Source organism: Girardinichthys multiradiatus, chromosome 9 (assembly GCF_021462225.1).
Source record: "Girardinichthys multiradiatus isolate DD_20200921_A chromosome 9, DD_fGirMul_XY1, whole genome shotgun sequence".
NCBI lineage: Eukaryota > Metazoa > Chordata > Actinopteri > Cyprinodontiformes > Goodeidae > Girardinichthys > Girardinichthys multiradiatus.
In genome coordinates this window covers 44,580,714-44,603,093 of record NC_061802.1, presented here as the reverse complement: position 1 = coordinate 44,603,093, position 22,380 = coordinate 44,580,714, and the positions used below count along the sequence as shown (strand labels likewise).

Below are 22,380 nucleotides of genomic sequence, written 5' to 3'. Positions count from 1 at the left end.
GGGAGCAGCTCTAGACCCAACCTGACAGAAAAACAGGGACGCACAGTCACAATCACATATTCTCACACTCATGCGTACACATAAAAATACTCACACCCAAACACCCAACGTAATGCACAACAATGGATCGTATACTCACTCACACTCCGCGTACTTACTCTATACTCCCTACTGATACCCCAGAGGGCAATCAGCCCCGGACCCAGGAGGAGACACGCAGACAGCCCCAGACTTGTGCAGGCACCGCCTAAACCCGAGCGACCCCGGCCCAGACTCCAGCCCCCAACGACACCCGTCCCTATCCGGAGAGGGGGCGATGTACAGAAGAGGGATCTACCTGGTCCAAACGAGCCTGCCAACCAGAGCTATCCCAGGATGAAACAGTCCCACCCCCCCCCCAATGAATTCCAATCTCAACACCATGAGCTCCCCACCCCACATGATCCCCAACATGAATTTCCCCATAGGGCCACCCTCAACCAGGACCGATATGAACACATGCCCCGGAACCCAAATGCCATAAACTCCCTCCCCACAGGGGCAAACCCCCACAGATGAGCTCCACCCCTGAAAAGCCGATGAAGACGCATGCACACAGCACAAGGTCCACACATTGCCCCACTCCAAGCATCCAGCCTACGCCCACAAGCGCAACAGATAGACCCCGCCAAGCACTGCGCTCCCAACGGACCCCCCGACCATACACCAGGATGGGACAAACTCACCCGCCAAGAGGTCCCTGGCCAGCAGCACGCACCCGAGGCCAGTTGCCCTCAACATGCCACAGCAACCACACAAACACATCACATCACCACCACTGCAACGAGAGCCAAGGGAGAAGCGCCAGCTAGCTCAGTTCCACCGTCACAGCTCAGCCGATTCAAATGCTGGTGACCCCCACATCTAATAAGAGGACACTACCCCAACCCATTTTTTTTTTGTTTAGACAGCAAAATCATCTTTAAAACAAACATGGAAAACAAGTAATCAATAATAGATCCTTTATGCAACTTAGATTGCCACTTTTTGCTGATAGTTTTATTTTTTTACCAGTGGTTCATTAAAGATGTAAATTCCTCAAAGCTAATCTGTTTTGGGTTATGTTTCTCGTTTTTTTATCACCCGGCATTGTGTCTGTGTGTCTCAGGTGGCGGTGACATTTGCAGTGGGCTCTGAGGTCGGCCTCCAGAGCAGGAGTGACTTCAGTCAGATGGGGAAACCTTTCCTAATGGGCACTGTAGCTCTAGGTGAGACTCAGTTTGGTTCCGTATCACTCACCTACTTTCTGTCAGCATCTTTTCTGGCCCTTTTTCATATCTTCTACTGCCCTCTCTTTTTTCTGGTTAATAAATAACGACAAATGACTGCTAAGACTCCAAACCTGCAGTGAAACTCCATTCAAGGTTATAGCAATCATAAAGAATGGCAAAACACGTTGGAGAATTGTGAACCCTGTCAGTGCCTAACAGACACCTAACAGGTGTTCAGCTTCTGGGAAATATGGTGTATGATTTGGACCATGACCTTGTGACAAAATCCATATCCAAAAGAATATTAAGGACAGACGGACCTTCTGCAGTGTACAAGGATGGACAGCCAAAAAAAATGTTACAAAGTATTTTCTCTGATAAATCTTCTGTTTGTTTCGTCCAGAGAAGAACATTGCGGTGTTGTGTCATCTCTACAGTAAAGGGTGCTCCTGTAATCCAGATGCGGGGTTGCTTCACATCAGAGGGAGTGGGTTCTTCTCAAAAACAGTCATGAAGAAAGAGTGGTATCAAAAATTATCTAAGAACAACTTCCTTCAACAGTTTAGACATAATTTGGCGATGATCTGTGTTACCAGCTTGATGGAGCACTGTTTTACAAGCCAATAGTAGTAATTTAGTGGCACAGTTTTGACATGCTCACAAACTGAAACCTGTATGACTGCATACATCTTTCTTACATATTATCTACTTAAGCAAGCATACACAATGATAGGCTCACAGCTAGTGTATAAATGGGTGATCTTTTGTTTTGTTACTGTAAGTAGACAGTTACATCCTCAGGTATCTACAGACCCATTCAAACAATTAGAATATTATTGAAAAGTTCATTTATTTCATTAATTCAATTAACTAAGTGAGACACATGTAGATCAATACAACACAGACTGATGTACCCTTTAAGCCCTTAGTACTATTAATTATGATTATCTTCTGCTTACAGCTACTATAAACATGACATTTAAGATTAATATATTACATGAGAACAATAAAAAATATATTTTATATATATATATATATATACACACACGTGGACAAAATTGTTGGTACCCCTCAGTTAATGAAAGAAAAACCCACAATGGTCACAGAAATGACTGGAATCTGACAATGGTAATAATGAATAAAAATTCTATGAAAATGAACAAACAAAAGTCAGACATTGCTTTTCAAACATGCTTCGACCGAATTATTTAAATAAATAAACTCATGAAACAGGCTTGTACAAAAATGATGGTACCCCTGAATATAACGTGACCAGAGGGACATGTTAAATCAAGGTGTGTCCATTAATTAGCATCACAGGTGTCTACCTTCTTGTAATTAGTCAGTGGGTCTATATATTGGGCTACAGGTAGTCACTGTGCTGATTGGTGACATGGTACCACACTCAACATGGACCAGAGGAAGCGAAGGAAAGAGTTGTCTCAGGAGATTAGAAAGAAAATTATAGACAAGCATGTTAAAGGTAAAGGTTATAAGACCATCTTCAAGTAGCTTCATGTTCCTGTGACTACAGTTTCACATATTATTCAGAAATTTAAAATCAATTTAAGACGGATAATACGAACGTTAACAAAAGAGCCCAGAAAAACTTCTAAAGAGATTAAAGGTGAACTTCAACCTCAAGGAACATCAGTGTCAGATCGCACCATCCGACGTTGTTTGAGGCAAAGTGGACTTAATGGGAGATGACCAAGGAGACCATTGTTGAAAACAAATCAGAAAAAAGCCAGACTTGAGTTTGCCAAACTACATGTTGAAAAGCCACAAAGCTTCTGGGAGAATGTCCTTTGGACAGATGAGACAAAAATGGAACTTTTTGGCAAGGCACATCAGCTCTATGCTTGCAGACGTAAAAATGAAGCATATGAAGAAAAGAACACTGTTCCTGCTGTGAAACATGGAGGAGGCTGTTATGTTCTGGGGCTGCTTTGCTGCATCTGGCACAGGGTGTCTTGAATCTGTGCAGGGTATAATGAAATCTCAAGACTATCAAGGGATTCTAGAGAGAATTGTGCTGCCCAGTGTCAGAAAGCTTGGTGTCAGTCGCAGGTCATGGGTCTTGCAACAGGATAATGACCCAAAACACACAGCTAAAAACACCAGGAATGGCTAAGAGGAAAACATTGGACTATTCTGAAGTGGCCTTCTATGAGCCCTGACCTAAATCCTATTAAGCATCTTTGGAAGGAGCTGAAACATGCCATCTGGAAAAGGCACCCTTCAAACCTGAGACAACTGGAGCAGTTTGCTCATGAGGAGTGGTCCAGAATACCTGCTGAGAGGTGCAGAAGTCTCATTGACACTTATAAGAATCGTTTGATTGCAGTGATTGCCTCAAAAGGTTGTGCAACAAAATATTAAGTTAAGGGTACCATCATTTTTGTCCAGGTCTGTTTCATGAGTTTGTTTTTTAAAATAATTCTATTGAAGCATGTTTGAAAAGCAATGCCTGACTTTCATTTGTTCATTTTCATAAAAGTTTTATTCATTATTACCTTTGTCAGATTCAAGTTATTTCTGTGACCATTTTGGGTTTTTCTTTAATTAACCGAGGGGTACCAACAATTTTGTCCACATGTGTAGCTGTGTATATATTTAGTCAGTCAGTCAGTCATTTTCTACCGCTTATTACATAGTGGGTCTGACTGACTGACTAAATATATATATATATGTATATATACATATATAGTGCACACACTTCTGTTAAAATACCTGGTTTAAGTTAAATAAAAAAATGGCACCATGATAAATCATTTTTAAACATTTCCGCAATTGAATTTGGCAAGTGCCTTGTTTAATTCAACTTACAAACAAATAAATATGTTAGGAGAAATGCAGAAACCTGTATCTAACCCTTTTCCTTTCAATGGTTTTGTTTTTTTCTTTTCCTTCCAACAGATTTGATTGTTTTTCAGCTGAATTGTCACATTAAGGAGTAACAAGTTCTGAAATGATTTATAATGGTCCATACTTTTACTCACTTGGAACAGTTTGTAAGGCTGTTTGAAATGCTGCTAATACCTTCAGCATCATTTCAGCCAGAGAACCATGCTTGCTTTCCCAGTGACCATTACTGGTGCATGCTAGTGTCAGTCAAGTTAGGGTTAGCTCTGCTCCAAAGTATGTGTGGGCTAAAACAAACCAGAACAAAATGACAGCTAAAGGTAGAAGAAGCTCTGGGATCTGGTCTGGTTTGTGTCTCTGATTGCCATTAAGTGCTAAATTTATTTTTATTTCCACCGCCAGCATGTATTGTGTCTGTGTCTCAGCTGTGGGATGATGGCTCAGTTTCATTAGTCTCTCTGTGACAGCTCTGACTGTACTTCTTTGCGGTTTCTATTACTTCAGAGGGTTATTGGAACATGGAAGCTGCCGGTTGTGACAGCTGCTTTGCAGTTTGTCATTCCTAGTTGTTTGGGATGCTATACAAAAACTTCAAATCATTTCCTAGTGATTTAAAAAAGGCTCCCTTCTGAAATTTTGGTCCTGATTTAAAAGCCTGCTAGACAACTATGGAGCAATGATGAGCCTTTTAAGCTGCCTTCTGATACCTTTTACTTGCAGCATACAGACACGTATTTTATTGCAAATTAGAGTTTCACATCCAAAATTAAATTTAAAAGGAGAAAGCCAGAAAGGTAACATCAGAGGGAAGTAAGTCTATATTTCAAAATATTATTTCCTGCTACAACTTGTCCAGTGCAGCCCATTGCTGTTTACCTGAAAGAACAATACCTTCTATGGTAATCAAGAACATCTTCAAATGATATCAGTATAAATAATACATAGTGTTACAGATTTATAGTAGTTATAGTTTTCCTGTCAGAGCAATGTATGTACAGAATTAAACACGATTCTGAATCAAAAAACAGCTACTGACTGACAAAATGAGTTTGATGGGCTGTTACAGGTGACCAGTAGGTAGACATCTCAAGAGTCTGATCTTAGTGATCTGACCATACCAAGTTGCCCAGATAGCAGCATTTGGTGTAGAAGCAGTTACTAAGAGAAGGAGGCTCAAAGTTAGCTGTTTTCTGTATTTTAGGGGTGTAGAGAATGAAGTCGATGGAAGCACAGGAGTGTAAGAATCTATTTTAAAGAAATCTGTATTTTCTATGACATGTTTGTGGTTCACTCAGGCTGCACGAAAGTGAGAGAGAGCCAACTGCTAACAGGAAGGCTAACAGAGCTTTTTTGAAGTGAGGTTCTATGATGTTATTATCGATAAAGGTTCTCTTACCTGTAGTAGAAAGATGTCATATCATAGTGAGCTTTTTGGAATTGTAATTTTTGTGCTCTACTATTCTTTCCTGATATTGTAGACTATTTATTTTTGCTAACATAGCATTCTATCTCACTGCTAAAAACTTTGTTTTTAGTGAGTTTTAGTTTAAACTGTTGAAGCCAGCAGAACAAGAAGCTGTACTGGCCTTCTGTTGGCTTCCACCACTCTGAGGATTTACATTCCTACAAGCTCACAGTGATATAACATATTTGTACTACAGGTAAGGAAACTACTGCAAACAGTAACTTTACAGAACCTCACTTTAAAAACATCCAAACTTAAACGTGAACAGAGTACTGTAGAGCAAAGGGGCTCTTTTTGAATCCCTCTGAGCTTTCAGCCTCTGTCATGGGACATGCTGGATTTGGAAATGTTATTTTAGAAAAGCCAGAGTTAGCTACGACTCTACATTCTCTATAGGAAATAAATATTTATAACTCTATGTGTTCTATTCTATAAGATGCTAAAGCAGGTTTAAACTCATTCACCATTTCTTGTTGTTTTAAAATAACGATAAAATTCTTATTTCAATCGACTGCTCCCTCACACACACAGGGAGTGTGACATGCCCTCTGCTCCTTAGTATTAATATTTAATAATCACTTATGACAGGAAGGCTGGTAAAAAAAAATATTTCAGTGCAGCACTTATATATTCCTTTATTATAGTTGTTAAAGAGAAATTGTAATCATCTATATTAAATATTGTTAGGTCAAAGCTTTCCAAAAACTGGAGATTGGAAACAAGATTATGATCGATGCACCTAAAGGAAAATAACATGCAGAGAAATAAAGCACAAATACATCAGATTGTATAAATGACTGGAATTAATCTACTGCTTTCTTTTTGTTTCAATAGGGGGGATTGTAAATGTGATGCCTCTGCTCTTCTCTCAAATCTCACACAACAAAATACAGGTAACTGTTCCTTAGACTGGATCTGCCTCTACTTGTTATTCTGTTGTGAAACTGAACGGCTTCAGTTCCCTCTGCTCCTTGTTCCGATTGTCTTCCTGCTAGGCACGTAACCTCTACTGCTGGATAGGACAGTTCTGAAGAGCAGCTGGTTAGGACCCATCTTTTTCCGCAGGCCAATTGTCTAGTTTTTGTTTAAACAAGCATGTATTGTAGTTTAGTTGTGTGTTTTTCTAAACTAATGGTACTAGAGTTTAGTGATGTAGACGTTTATTTAAAACATAAATTATTCTCAGAAAATAAATAAATAAAAATATCCTTATAAAGTATTTATGTCATAGTAGATGTGAGCTATATTTACAGGTGTGGATTTAGGAAGGTTTTGAAGGATCAGGCCAAAAAGACTGAATAAAATCTTAAATAGATTAGACGTTTCTGAGCTCGAAGATTTACCGTTGGTACAGTTAAGCAAATTAAACACAAATCCAAAAGAATGGAAAAGTTGTCTTTTCCATCTTCAATCTAACTTGGTAAAACAAGTATAAGATGCTTTTCAAATTGGCCCTTTTTGTTTTTTATAGTTTCAATGTTTAGATTACATTTTATCTTTCACTGTGTTACATATTTAAACAAATAACCAAATAATCACTGTTTCATATTTTCTTTGTTTTATATCCAATAAAGAATGAAAGGTTTGCAAGGAAATTATTTTTAAAAAACATTTAGTGTGTGATTATAGGAACAAAATAATGTAAAACAATAATTGTGAAAATTGTGAAATGATAAAACAATTCTGAAATTCAGCTGAATTTTCCAAAATCTCATTAAAATGTGAAAAAAAATAAAATTAAAATGCTTAATACAATGATTCTCAAAGAAGGATTATAAGCTGTTTAATGTTTTATAACATTAAACAGTTTGATGGAGCGGAATCTGTCCCGTGGATAACAGGTCATTTACACCTGCAAGAACCAATGTAGCATGTGCAGACCTGTGTTTTTGTTTTGACTGTCCCCATGACAACAGCTATGAATCCAGCTGGGCGTGGTAGTGGGTTAGGGTTAGATTTTGTAAAAATCTGTTAAAATAAATAACCATGTAAATGTAGTCTGTTGAATAAGATCCCTCAACATTCCTTAATGTCTCCAGACCATCATTACCACTAAAAGGACTTTTGTTGTTGTTCTTTCATGTTTAGCCATATGTTTGTTAGTTTTTTATTACCAAATCATTACATGTGCTTATATATCAGTTTGATTAATAAAATATTTGATGAAATTATTATATTATGGATTTTCTTACTGTCTTTGAATGACGTGTAAACTGTTTAATTAGTTGGTTTATATAACAGGGGTGAATCTATTAATTTTACAATGTTTTTTAAATTCATATAGCGGTAATATACCCCACCGTTGTAAGGTGGTGCCTCCATTGATAGAAACTGTTTATCAAGCACATCCCACTGATATTTAAGTCCTCAAACTATTCCTGAACCTTTTTGCTTTGTAGTGAGATGCACCAGGCTGCTGAAAAATGGCACAATGGAACAATCAGGGCATAGTGTTTCTTTTAAAAGTATATATACATTCTGCAGCAGTTTTTTGGTGGTACCTGTCAAAGTAGCATCCACATGGATGACAGGATCCCACTGCCTCCACTGGTTAACCTTCCCATAGTGCATCCTGTTGCCATGTGTTCCCATGGTAAGTGATGCACATTTACCTGTAATGCACTGTTTATTCAGACACCTTTTTATCATTCTCTTCAATTGAACTAAAATAGCTCTTCTGTTGTATTTGGCCATGCAGACCAGCCTTCGCTCCACACTTACATCAATGAGCAGTGAAACACTTTGATGGATACTGACCATTTCATACTGAAATCTCATTCGGTGGTCACAATGTTATGCACAATTGGTGTATATTATTAATTTGTAAACAAATTACAAACAAATTACCTGTACTTAAATGTGGGGAAGCTGGGTGCAAAGGAACAGAACCCAAGCCCAAACTAGACAGCATTTTATTGTCATTCAGGCTGTACATAGGCAATATACGTATATTCAATTAAATTCAAAAATACTTTATTAATCCCAAAGGGAAATTAGATCTTGCAGCATATTATGAAGGTTTCTTCAAAGAGCCGTTGTAGATGCTGATGGCTGTTGGCAGGAAGGTTCTCCTGTAGTGCTCCGTCTTACAGCAGATCTGAAGAAGCCTCTGACTGAAGACACTGTGTTGTTGTAGGACAGTCTCATGAAGAGGATGCTCAGGGTTCTCCATAATGTTCTTCATTTTATGAAGAATCCTTCTTTCCACAATGATCTCAAGAGGTTCCAGAGGAGTCCCAAGAACAGAGCCAGCCTTCTTTATCAGCTTGTTGAGCTTTTTTAAGTCCCTGGCTCTGATGCTGCTTCCCCAGCAGATGATGGCAGAAGAGATCACACTCTTCACAACAGCCTTATAGAAGATATGCAGCATCTTGCTGCAAACACCAAACGACCTAAGCTTCCTCAAGAAGTACAGTCTGCTCTGTCCCTTCTTGTAGACGGCTTCACAGTTGCATCTCCACTCTAGTCTGTTGTCCAGGTGAACACCGAGGTATTTATACTCCTCCACCACCTCCACTTCTTCTCCCATGATGGAAACAGTTTTTGACTTATTCCTGTTTCTCTTAAAATCTACAATCATCTCCTTTGTTTTAGTCACGTTCAAGATTAGACTATTGTTTCCACACCATGCCACAAAGTGGTCCACCACCTTCCTGTACTCAGCTTCTTGTCCATCTCTGATCCACCCCACGACTGCAGAATCATCCAGGTATTTCTGCAGATGACAGGAGTCTGTCTTGTACTGGAAGTCTGAGGTGAACAGAGTGAAAAGGAATGGTGAGAGTACAGTGCCCTGTGGTGTTCCTGTGCTGCTGACTACCTGGTTAGACTCACAACCCTTCAGTCTCACAAACTGTGGTCTGTTTGTCAGGTAGTCTTTCATCCAGGAGATTGTTGAGGCCTCCACCTGAGTCTTCTGGAGTTTCTGACAAAGCAAATCAGGTTGGATTGTATTAAATGCACTGGAGAAATCAAAGACAATTATCCTTACAGTGCTGCTGGCTTTGTCCAGATGACAGTGGGTTTGTTGAAGCAGGTGTATGATGGCACCTTCAACTACAACTCCACAGCAATAAGCAAACTGAAGGGGGTCCTGATGGTTTATTGTTTGCTTACTCAGGTGGGCCAACAGGAGTCTCTCTAGGACCTTCATGATGTGAGATGTCAGGGCAACAGGTCTATAGTCATTGAGGACTGATGGGTGAGTTTTCTTTGGTACCGGAACAAGACAGGAGGTCTTCCACAACACCGGAACCTTCTTCTGGGCCAGGTTAAGGTTGAAGAGGTGCTGCAGAATCCCACAGAGCTGCTCTGCACAGGCCTTCAGGACTCTAGTTCTGACATGATCTGGACCTGCAGCCTTATTCCGATTCAGTCTCTCCAGTTGCATCTTCACCTGACTTCTTGAGACACACAGATGGAAGGAGGTGGTAAAGGAAGCCTCAGCATCTTCTGATATGGTTAAAGGCAAATATGTAGAAGCAGAAGGGTCTAGGGCTGAGGTGGAAGATAAAACATTTGAGATGTTACTGGACAGCTGTGGGTCCTGTGTGTCAAAGGAGGGTGGGATGTCTGTTTGGCTGTGAGCAGGAGAGGATGATGCAAAGCTTGTTTCTGAACTGAACCTATTGAAGAATGTGTTCAGTTCATTGGCTCTGTCCAGACCTTCATCGGTCCGATCATCTTCCTGCTTGAAGCCTGTGATCTTCTTCATCCCTGACTACACATCTCTGATATGGTTTTACTGGAGCTTGCTCTCCAGCTTCTTCTTGTACACCTCCTTGCTGTCTCTTATCTTGACTTTAAGTTGCTTCTGTATACTCCTCAATAATTCTCTGTCTCCCTCTCTGAAGGTTATTTTTTTCTTGTTAAGCAGGTCCTTCAGGTCATTGGTATCCAAGGTTTGTTATTGGGGAAGCATCTCACCGTTCTGGTGGGGATGATGTTATCCACACAGAAGTTTATATAGTCGGTTACACACTCAGTCATGGCATTTATGTCCTCTCCATGTGGCTGGCACAGTGCATCCCAGTCTGTAGCCTCAAAGCAACCTTGCAGAGCTTCTTCAGCTTCCTGTGACCATTTTCTCACAGTCCTCTTTATTACAGGTTGCCTCTGAACAAGGGGCTTATATTTCGAGCAGAGAAAAACAAGATTGTGATCTGATTTGCCTAGAGGAGGTATTGCTGTAGAGATTTATGAGTCCTTGACATTTGCATGAAACAAATCCAATGTTTTGTTTTCTCTGGTAGAGCAGCTGACAAACTGTTGAAACGTTGGAAGTGTAGCAGAGAGTGAAGCATGGTTAAAATCACCAGAAATTGCCACAAAAGCATTGGGGTTTTGTGTCTGTAGCTTAGCAACAACTGAGCTGATGGCATCACATGCAGTGTCGGCAACAGCGGAAGGTGGAACGTAAACTGTTATTAGACACCACAATGAAATGCCATGGCAGTCGCTCAGAACCAAGGAAAGAGTAAATAAATAATGCATTCAATAAAGTGCAACAATTCATATGTATAATAAATAAACACATAATAAGGAAGGAAAAAGTTTAATATTGACCCTTGCATACTTCACTGTTATAACTGTGTTCATGAGCACAGTCCAGTGTGTATTTTGTGGCAATGTTGGTATGCGGAGAAATTTCCAGCCTGATTGCTCCAGTTTGTTTCAGTAGCTGGGAGATACATCATTCAATCAAGAGGGTGGGTAGGATCTTTCACAATAATACAAGTTTGATCAAGCAGCTTTTTACATCAATGCTCCTCAATATCCTCCAGAAAACAGAACTGCTTGGTATGAGTGTCTACTTATCAGATTGAGGAATAGTGTTGTTTAGTGTCTCAAACCTAATAAAATATTTATTCAGATGAGTGAGAGAGTTGGTTTTGTTTCAGGAGCAGCTTTTAGTTTTATAATAGCTTGGATATCTTATCACATACAGTCGTATTAAAAATAATATATTAATTTTTCTTACGTGATTAATTACAGGTTAATACCACACATTAACCTTCATTTCCTCATGAATATATTGACAATGTGTCCGAACTAGATAATTGAAGCTACTCTGACCATCTGTCATTAAATAACAACCAAGACACCTACAAGTCTCTGAATTTGGTCTGAGAACAGTATGTCTACTCCTCACTTTCAGCTGTAAGGTGTTTCAGGACTTTACAAAAGCCAAAGAGCCTAGTCTTTGCATGTTTCAGGTCACAGCATCTCAGTGAGATCAAAATCTGGCTCTCTGGGGGATTTTAGAGTCTTTGCTTCAGCTTAGTTAAAGTATAGTTAAAATGTTTGATTAATATCCATATGTCCTAAAACCTGCATCTTTTAGATGTTTCCCAGTTACATCCCATCTGAATCAAATTGCTTAATTACCTTCTCAGACTATCATCAAGTTTGGCAGGATGTTTCCAAGGACCCATTAATTCCTGTTAGCGATCTTCTAGCATGGTAACATCTAAAATGTCTAGTACTGCTTCAGGACCAAAATTGCTAACCATTGAGCTATACCCTTGTCTTTCTAGCTGATTAAAACAATGACTCTTTCTTTGCTGAAACAGAAACAACATAGACGTGCTATGATTACCCATTGTCTGAGACAATAATAAAAAAAAATAAACTTCTAAGAATAGATTATATTCTATTTTCACATTTTCAGGAAATCTGTGAATTGAAAAGCCAGGGTTACAAATTTGTTGCACTTATTGCCTGGAACAAAAGTCGCTTGATTGAAATGTCCTCCTTCAATGTCACTAAATGCTCTTCTGCATTTGGACTGCTGTAGTTCCTCAATGCCATTGGCAGAATAAAATGATGTGCTTCATTTTAATAAGCCTCTGTATTAAATTATCTAAGCTATTCAAATGATTTCCTTTTAAACCTTTCCTTGTCTCGTTCACTGTTTTGTGTTACCAGTAGTCTATTGAATGATAGAATTAGCCATTGTAAGAAAAGCGTCGAGTGGTTTAGATGAAGACTATCCTGGATTAGTTAGCTGCATAGATAAAGTGGTCTAATACAACAACACCAAGGACGCTAAGAGGACCTTTTGAGATTCATCTTTCACATGAGTTATACTGAAGCATTTTCCTGCAAATAAATGTCTTCCATTATGTTTGAATGGCTGTGCATGACTGGACATCATTTTCAAGTACACCAATATATTGTATTTTGTTCTTGTCCAGATCCTGTGGTTTCGGAGAGCTGTGCTTGGAGGTCTGACAACCTGTATGGTCCTCAATATTCTCTGGTAAATGGACAACAGTAGAATGTTTTAAATTGTTTATTTAAAACTAGTAGGAACCTCTTAACCATCAAGTTGGTATTCACACATTCAAACACACTCAGAGAAAACTTCTTGTTGTGTACATTCCACCCAGTTACTGTAGATGCAGTACTCTTAATTAATAATTCCCACTCTACATTTTCAGCTCAATGCTATATATAATAATACAAATTTACAAAAGCCAAAGAGCCTAGTCCAATTAATAAATTCATTGTAGTTTACTGAAATACAGAAATGTCTTGATTCCTGTGTGCATCCTTTTGCTGGCTTTAACATTGATGTAAAGACAGGACATATTCAGGAGTTTGCGGTCAAAAACCAACAAATTGTAGTACATTACTGCATCCTATTAATACTGTGCTATCAGTAATTATTGATTTGCTGCAATATAAAGCTGTGCACTTAGTAGGGTTGCAATTTGTTGTCAAACTGAAATACGAGAAGTGCAAGCAGTGTGTAACACATGTAGCGTAAGCTACATCAAATAAGCATCAAATACATTGAAATCCCCCCCCCCATGTGACTGCTGACAGCACAAAAAGGGAGAGCTATAGCAAAAGAAAAACTTCTTCCTGCAGTTTTTAAGCTGCTTTTTAGCTAAAGATATACGGTCATACTTTGTGTGGAGGATACAGAATTTTAACATTTGAATAAAGTACTCTTGATTCGGTATAAAACATATTCCCTCTGGGAGACGCTCCCAACATGACAATTCCACAGCGGGATGACAAGACATGGAATTGTCAAAAAATAATAAAATTATATATTTGATTTCTCCAGTGCATTTAAAACAATTCAGTCTCATTTACTATGTCTGACACTTCAAAAGACACAGAGGAGGGCTTCAACAATCACCTACCTCCATAACTATAAAATGAAGTCCATAATGGATAACTCAGAGCATTCTCTTTATGAGAGCTATACTGGTTAGCTGTAGGCACTTCAAACCAGACTTCTTATGTATTTCTTTTAACAATGTTTGTTCTTGTCAATTCAATTCAATTCAAAAATACTTTATTAATCCCAAAGGGAAATTAAATGTTATTATAGCTCATATTATGAAGGTTTCCTCAAAGAGCCATTGTAGATGCTGATAGCTGTGGGCAGGAAGGATCTCTTGTCAATCCTTCAATAAAGCCCAGACTTGCATCTCCAAATAGTTTTTTAGTCTGTGGATTGTCCCGTTGCAGCTCCTCCACAGTTGCTGTGCATGACTCTTAGCTGCTCACCTAACCAGATTAGGTAGAGAGTCATGTTTTTGTAGTTGTGCCATACTCATCAGTTATCAATTGATGAATGGAACAGAGCTCTGTGATATGTTTAAGATTGGAATGTTGCTTTTTAACCTAACCCTGCTTTAAACTGCTCGACCACATCTTTCTTGACCTGTCTGCTTTTTGTTCCCTAATGTTCTCTGACAAACCAGAGGCCTTCACAGAATACTTAGATTACATTACAAACAGGTGGATTATACATAGTAACTGGGTTATTAAGGGGTATATAATAAAGGAGGATGAATACAAATGCTCTCAGCACTCCACAACCTTTTTTTTTATAACTGCTCGAAAACCGTGCATAATTTATCTTCTACTTCACAAATATGACTTGTGTTCTGATTGTCCATACAATAAAATTCCACTTAGAATACATTAGGGTTTGTTGTTCGTAATGATTTCTGGGTTATGAATAATTTAGCAAGGCACTGTAAAAACCATATAAAAAAACTGGCTAGAGAAGCAAGATCCTCTGAGACCATGGGCAAACGTTTGAAGGGAGCAGACATTAAAAGCTGCAGTGAGCATGGTGGTCCAAAGTAAAAGAAGGCCATCTGGCAAAATAAGCATCCACAAAGGACTCTAAATGCACCAGAGAGCAAAAACCATCTGCAATCTCTTAAACCCCACTTTGCTGCTGAGGAATCAGGTGCATTTAGGGAGAATGTTTCGCCTGCTATCTTCTGGTCCTCTACACAAAAATAAGCTTCTGCAGGATGGATTTTTGAGTCAAACAGCACTTAAAGCTGAAACTAGACATTTACATACACTGTATAAAAATACATACAACTATTAACATCTTCAGACATCACCTATAGAAGGAAGATTGTAGAAGTATGCATAAAATGTTTGACACAAGTCATACAGTTGACAGGTTATTCTACCAAAAACTGAGGAAATTCTGAATTAAAAAAGAAAATTAAACAATAGCTGTCATTATTCTGGCTTTTAACAAACTGAAACAAGGTTGGTAAAACTAACTGAACAAAAACAGGAACGTTTTTATTTAATGTCTGATAGTAAGGGGAAAACGCATGTGTCTTTTTATACAGTTTATGTAAATATATGTTTTCAATTGTATATTCAAACCCAAGTCTTTGAGATAAAACCTTGACAAGCTGATTAAAAATTTCTCTTTTGTCTTTTGTCCCTGTGTGCCGAGAAATCTGTTTCCAGACATGTTCACTTACTTTCTAATATCTAACATTAAATGACCAAATCTTACCATAAGGGAAATATAGCCAGCAATACTGGATCATATGTGGAGAACATTCGGTGTGATTTACTACCTGGCAATTTGTGTGTTGACTTGTAGGTTAAAACAAATCAATAAAAAGGTGTAAGTAATTTAATGATGCACTGTATCAACTTTATATGTCTAAGCCAATTCACTAGTTTTGAAAAGGTGTTCTAAAGTTGTATGATTTTTTTTGTTCTGAGAAAGGGAGGGTTTAAATACACTAGCTACTTTCACTACTAAAGGGGAGAATATGCAGTAACAGCAACAATGGTACATCATTTTTCTATTTAGACTAAAATATGTCCCATATTGCTTCATCATACTGCTGCACTTCATTTTCCCAATAAATTACTGCATGTATAATCTACAAATCACTACAACAGAAGCTGCTCAGTGCTACAACCGTATGCAGCTGGTGTACACAGCATGTTTCAGTGTCCAAACTGCTGGTTTGCTATTTCCTCCTTTTCAAAATTCACGAACAAACCAAAAAAAATCTTTAGTCCTGGTGCACTAAATGAGTCCCTGCACATCTATGACAGATTTCACTGAGCTGAACCTTACAACTGCTTGGTTCTGACCTTTGGTGTACTTTGCTGATCGGCTTCTGGCAAAACAGAGTACAGCAGGTCTGTACAATAAGTCTCTGTCCTCTGGGACACTTCCCTGAGATTTATAAGCTTCTGGCTAAAACCAACCCCCGTACCCCTGCCCACCAACCTTTGTCTTGTCTCCAAGCTACACTCCACATTGTGAAAGCCATGTTGTGTGGCAAATGCTCTGTAATAGTAAATGTTTTTTCCCCATTGTGGAACTACATAACTACATTTGTTGAGTCATTATAACTGGCTGTTTTTTGCACCTTTATTAAGCTACAGCACATCAGGATTTAACTATTTTTTTTAACATGTCCTGTCTGGCAGAGTAGCACTTAGAATTTATGTCTGAGTGCCAAGAAGAAGCCCAACAGATTTACTTTCGAACGTGTGGCATGACAGTTAACACTTGATATAAAAAAATTTATTTGAATCTTCCTTTGGATCATTTCAAATGCAATGGACACAAAGATGGAAAAGAAAAAAAGGAAGCAAGGAAGAGAGAGAGGTCGGGCAAAAAGGAAAAAGGGAGAGAAGGAGAAAAGAATAGAGGAGAAAAAGAAGGATGAAGAGAATACAAGATACTTGAAGACTGCCTTTCCCCTTCAGAAACATATATAACAACAGCAATGTTACCAAAACGTCCACGGTACTAATGAATGCAAGATGAACAGGTATTTGATGGTAACTGCGTCTCAATATAGAACATCTGTGTATCTGTTAACACCTGAATCCAAACACCTGTGGGTGTAAGTGTGAGCGTGCTTGTTTATATATGGTTTTTCCATAAGAATATGCCATAGCGAGTGTGAGGAGCCACAGACCTGCACCCCTGGACCCAAGACAGACATGGAGGAAATCTGAGCCACAGACATCTAAGGTCCCCCAGAGCATGGGAACCCCAGGAGGACCACCGCCAGGACTACCGCAACCCCCCCAGAGAAGAGCGGAGGAGAGCCCCAGTGGAACCACCCAGCAGCCACAATACAGAAGCCCCAAAGCTCAGTAGTTCTGAGTTTATTTTTAAATAAGCATTTAACTTTAAAAAAATGCAGTTTTACATGTTGCACTTTCTATTAAACCAAGACTACATGAAAACACACAAGTATTTAACAAAAATGCTTCTGGCAAGCAGCCACTGGGAATGAGCCAGCACACACCAAAGCACACAGCCCCAGGCACCAAGAACCACCAATACACCAACGGACAGAGACACCAGCCACCGGCAGGGTGTGTGGCACGGAGGAAATAGGCCCCACATTTGATGGGGGAACTAAGCTGATCCAAGAAAGGGAGCAGCCCAAGACCTAACCTGACACAAAAACAGGTGCACACAGTCACAATCCCACATCCCCCCCACGCCACCCTCCAGCCCACCGCCCCAATCCCCCAGACATGACAGCCAGCGGAGCACCACACTGCCAAGCCCACCCAACCATCCAGCCAATGCCAGTAGCCCCAGCCCAAGGCCCTACATGAGGGGTAGTGTGATGGAGCGTGTGGAGGGAGATGTCCAGGGATGGGGAGGGAAGGACTGGGGGGCAGAATGCTCTCCCAGTGAGCCAGCTCCCCAGCCAACCCCAATAGGCACCCCTGTTCCAACAAAGGAGGGAGGCACAGGCACACCCACTGGGCCCAAAGCTAAGGACAGGCACCAGGCCCGGAGAACCAACCAAAAACCGGGACCAACACCCCCAGCCCCCTGGAATAACCCAAACCCTCAAACCCCAATCCCCAGTCCCACGCCTGAAGAATTCAATTCAGTTTTATTTATATACCGCCAATTCACAACACGTCGTCTCAAGGCACTTCACAAAGAGTTTGGAATGGTGCGGGGTTGTTGGGGAGGTTAGAATAAACTACTGAGTGTTAGAGTTTGGCAATTTTAGAATGGGCTATGTGTAGGGGTACTAAATAAAATAATAAACTGATAAAGTTTGTCCATCTAGAGCCAACTGCTGGCCATTGTTTTACTAAAAACTACAATGATTGGGGATACATCTCTCTGTCAGACTGATTATAACCATTGAAAAAGAGAAGGGGTCGCACAGGTAGCAGAAATGGAGGGTGTGTTTGCACCTTACCCATAACTGAGCCGGTTTAGGCTAAACCTGACTCCCCCTTACTCCATCCAACGGGGAGGGAGGAAGGCAGAGGTAAAATAATTGGCAAGTGTTGTTAATTGTTTCCTGTTCCATTATGTGAAAGGTTGGAAATTTTAAAATTTGCTAAGTCAATTCAATTGAATCATACAGATTTCAAGTCAGGTACATACATTCCAATTAACCCTAACTATCGAACAGTGCAGTTAGATTCAGTTATTTATTCAAATTGGTTAAAAAGTTTTTCTATCTAATGAAAACCAGCAGATTGCATCAAATCAATGACTTGTAGCATTCACTCCTCCTGGATGAGCATGTAGAGACAGTGGACAGTCACCAGCGTTGACTTTGCAGCATTCCCTCATACTGAGCATGCATGTAGCGACAGTGGAGAGGAAAAACTCCCTTTTAACAGGAAAAAACCTCCAGTAGAACCAGGCTCAGTGTGAGCAGCCATCTGCCATGACAGATTGGGGGTTTGAGAGAACAGAGCAGAGACAGTAAGAAAAACAGAAGCACTGATCCTGGAGTATCTTCTAAGGGAATGAAAAGTAAATGTTAATGTATGTAGCTCCTTTAGTCGTTTCATCTAGGAAGAAAAAACAGATAAATTCTGAGCCAGTTTTCAAGTTTAGAGTATGATAGGAGAGCACAAACAGTCATAGTAAAAGCTCAGTCATTAGCTATGTCTAGGAGATAAGCAGTGTTAAACACTGAAAGAAAGGGCCAAGTGTATCATCGGTAGAAGGTGAGCATTAAGTTGTTGGCAGCCTAAGCTTGGACGATGCCCCTCTCCAGGAAGGTGTCACAGGTAGATACAGAGTCAGGCCAGGTGTAACTTCTAGGAAGAGAAAAGAGAGAGAACAGAAAGTTAAAAGCTGAAATAACAGCAAATAATGCAAAATTGGAGAGTAGTATGAGAATGTAGCAGAGAGAGAGTGAAAGTGCTCATTATGTCCTCCAGCAGCCTAAGCCTATAGCAGCATAATTACAGAGATAGCTCAGGATAACCTCAGCCACTCTAACTATAAGCTTTATCAAAAAGGAAAGTTTTAAGCCTAGCCTTAAAAGTAGACAGGGTGTCTGCCTCACAGACTAAAACTGGGAGCTGGTTCCACAGGAGAGGAGCCTGATAACTAAAGGATCTGGCTCCCATTCCACTTCTAGAGACTCTAGGAACCAGAAGGAGAATTTTAATTTCTATTCTGGATTTAACAGGGAGCCAATGAAGGGAAGCTAAAATAGGAGAAATTTGATCTCTCTTTTTAATTTTCATCAGAACTCTTCCTGCAGCATTTTGAATCAGCTGAAGGCTTTTAACTGTATTTTGTGGACATCCTGATAATAAAGAATTACAATAGTCCAGCCTTGAAGTAACAAATACATGGACTAGTTTTTCAACGTCACTGGATAGGATGTTTCTAATTTTGGCAAAGTTCCAGAGGTGAAAGAAGGAAATCCTAGAAACATGTTTAAAATGGGATTTAAATTACCGTAAATTCCAGACTACAGAGCGCACCTGATTAAAAGCCGCATGCTCTAATTTTAGAAAGGAAACCAATTTTATACTTGTACAGGCCGCACCAGATTTGCTTGCTGCGGTTGTTCCACTGTGTAATATGAGATATTTTCACAGAAAGATATTACACGTGACAATTATTTTACTTTAAATTTAATCCGTATGGTAATATAAAAAAATGCATATTGCAAATGCTTTTTTTCAAACAGTGCCTGTAACACGGCTACCTTTAAATATACGTACGTTATCAGTAACACACAAATTTCGTTGCTAATGCTTTTTTACTGAACAGTGCACAAACAACATTCCGATATCTCCTAACTGATATACAATGCAGCCTACCAGGTCAAAAGTCATTGATCGCCTTCTTCATTTTCTTCCTGCGCATTGAAACCATCAAAGTCCTGTTCTTCAGCATCCGAATTGAACAGCCTCAGGATCTCGTCACTCACTTCAGCCTCTTCGTTCACGCTCTCACTTTAGTGCACCCGGTCCCCTTAATCACGCAGCAGTCCAGCCTTTCGAAACCCGTTGATGATTTTCCATGTTGATGAGGGTGAATATAAATGACTGATTTACAATACCGATAACTGAACTGTGAAAGTGCTCTTGATTTATCGCACAAGTTCATTGGACCTCTGTGAACTACTCATCAATTTTATTGGTCTACTGTTGCCAGGCAAAATGTTTTTAGCGGCATGAAAAAAAAACATGCGTTAGCCGCACCGTTGTATAGGCCGCAGTGTTCAAAGTGTCGGGAAAAAGTATAGTCCGAAATTTACGGTACATGTCCTGGTCAAAAATAACATCACGGTTTTTTACTTCAATTTAATGCCATCCAGATTAAGTTATTGACTAAGTAGTTTCTTTGTTAAAGACTCCGATCCAAAGACAACAACTTCTGTCTTGCCTGAATTTACAAGCAGAAAATTTAAAGTCATCCAAGATTTTATGTCTTCAAGACATGCTTGTAGTCTGACTAACTGGTTGGGCTCATCAGGATTTATGATAAGTAAAGCTGAGTATCATCAGTGTATTTATTAATATTTATAAAAAATTATAATTAAAAATCATAATTCAGGAAAATAGTTTCTTAACGAAAAACATTACTTACAAATAGAAATAGAGTTGTCCTTTGATGTAGTGATTATGGGCTCAAAGCTCTTAATAATTACAATTAGCTATTCATCATTAATAATTGTTAAATTAGAACCACAAAATGTCACTATTTATTCAACCACTTCACTGAGGGTGGGGGAACTTCGACCTTGTTTTGACAGATAAATCACTCTTGCACGAAATAAACACAAACACTTCTCTTGATTATATATATGAAGATTTATTGAAGCCAAATAATTCTGATATACCATTATTCTGGTCCAAAAACCTTCATCTAACTAGGAAATAAAAATGACTACCTAACAATAATAATAAAAGAAAAATATATGCGCATTAAGTGTCTATGAAGATCAAAACAGCAGTTCTGTCCGCTGACCACACTGCACGTTACCACGGGATGCGGCTCCTGTTGTCGTCCTCTCAGACCGGGAAAACCGCTCCACGCGGCTTAGTAGAGATGGGGAATCCTCTGGGACACAGTTTGCTTCTGCAGGCCTCAGAGACAAAGTAAAGCAATGCTTATACCTGAATTTCCCTTCTTTATGAATGAAATCACCGGGTACATAAACAGTGATTCACTCGTATTTAACTTTGCATATGATCGCGTGATCTTATGACACCCTTGGGTCCAGTTTGAAGAGTTTATGTCTCTTTGCTGGCAAAGAGACATAAGCGTGCTGGGTCTCTCTGTCCAGGCCCATGTGTGACCCGCGTAGAAGAGGCAGGATGTAGCAAGAGCGGTGCTTTTATTCGGGCAGTGACGTCACAGGAAGTCCGCAGTTATCCCGTTTCCTGGCTGTGCTGGAAGTAGGTTAATGCAATTTATTTTGAAAGTTCCAGAAGAGTTTGTATCGGAGTTTAATCTTGAAATCCATGGCTGGGTCCCAACACTGTGGTACTCCACAATTAACCCTGGAGTTTGAAGATGATTTATCATTTGCATGAACAAGCCATCGACCCCCAACAAAGAAGAGCCAGCTGGAAGCGTGCAGTGATGACGAAGAGTGTGTCCCCACTCCAAAAAAAAAAAGAGCCAACCAGCCGGCCCAGCACAACAAGAATATGCAGCATAAAGGCACATGCCCAACATGCCTAACCACCCCCGAACCCACGGGCCGGAGCCAACAGAGCGCTGAGACCTTGATGCCCCCTGGTCTGGCACTGGATCGCAGCCACTAATTAAATACATAGCTGGCTAGCTAGGTAGCTGGCTGGCTGGCAGACAGACAGAGAATAGTTTTGTTGTCCGACGAGCTAACCCCTCCCTCCTACATCCCTATGTCTAAAGGGATTGCTCAATCCAGCTCTCCATCCAACGGGTCCGGACTTCCCTAAACCTGAAAGGTCTTACTAAGCAGGTTTAATGAAAGTTCTGTTTAAGCTGGTGTCGGGAAATGACTCGCCTAGCCTCTGACAGCCTTCATACAAAAGTCTCGCCCTTCTTCAACTGTAGGTCTGGACGACTGAGTAGCCTATCGCAGTCATCCACACTTTCAACAGTCACTTTTGTTCACAGCTGCTCATTCCCTATTTTTACAACTGGCTCTTGGTATATGGGCTAGGTTAATTTTAGTGGCTCAGGCAACCTATAAAAACCTCCCAAAATCTCTTAGAACCAGGCAACAAGACTTTTTACCACCAATGAAAAACCAA

General features: G+C 39.8%; 1 protein-coding gene across 2 annotated transcripts in view; it reads left to right on the top strand.

Annotated features, from left to right (window-relative positions):
* Positions 1-22,380, top strand: part of si:ch211-51h4.2 — a 142,447-nt gene that overhangs the window by 65,055 nt on the left and 55,012 nt on the right. For both annotated transcript variants that reach the window (XM_047375732.1, XM_047375731.1), the window contains 3 exons: positions 1,148-1,247; positions 6,415-6,473; positions 12,777-12,841. In XM_047375732.1, the coding sequence (XP_047231688.1) occupies positions 1,148-1,247; positions 6,415-6,473; positions 12,777-12,841 (224 nt within the window). The remainder of the gene's footprint in view (positions 1-1,147; positions 1,248-6,414; positions 6,474-12,776; positions 12,842-22,380) is intronic.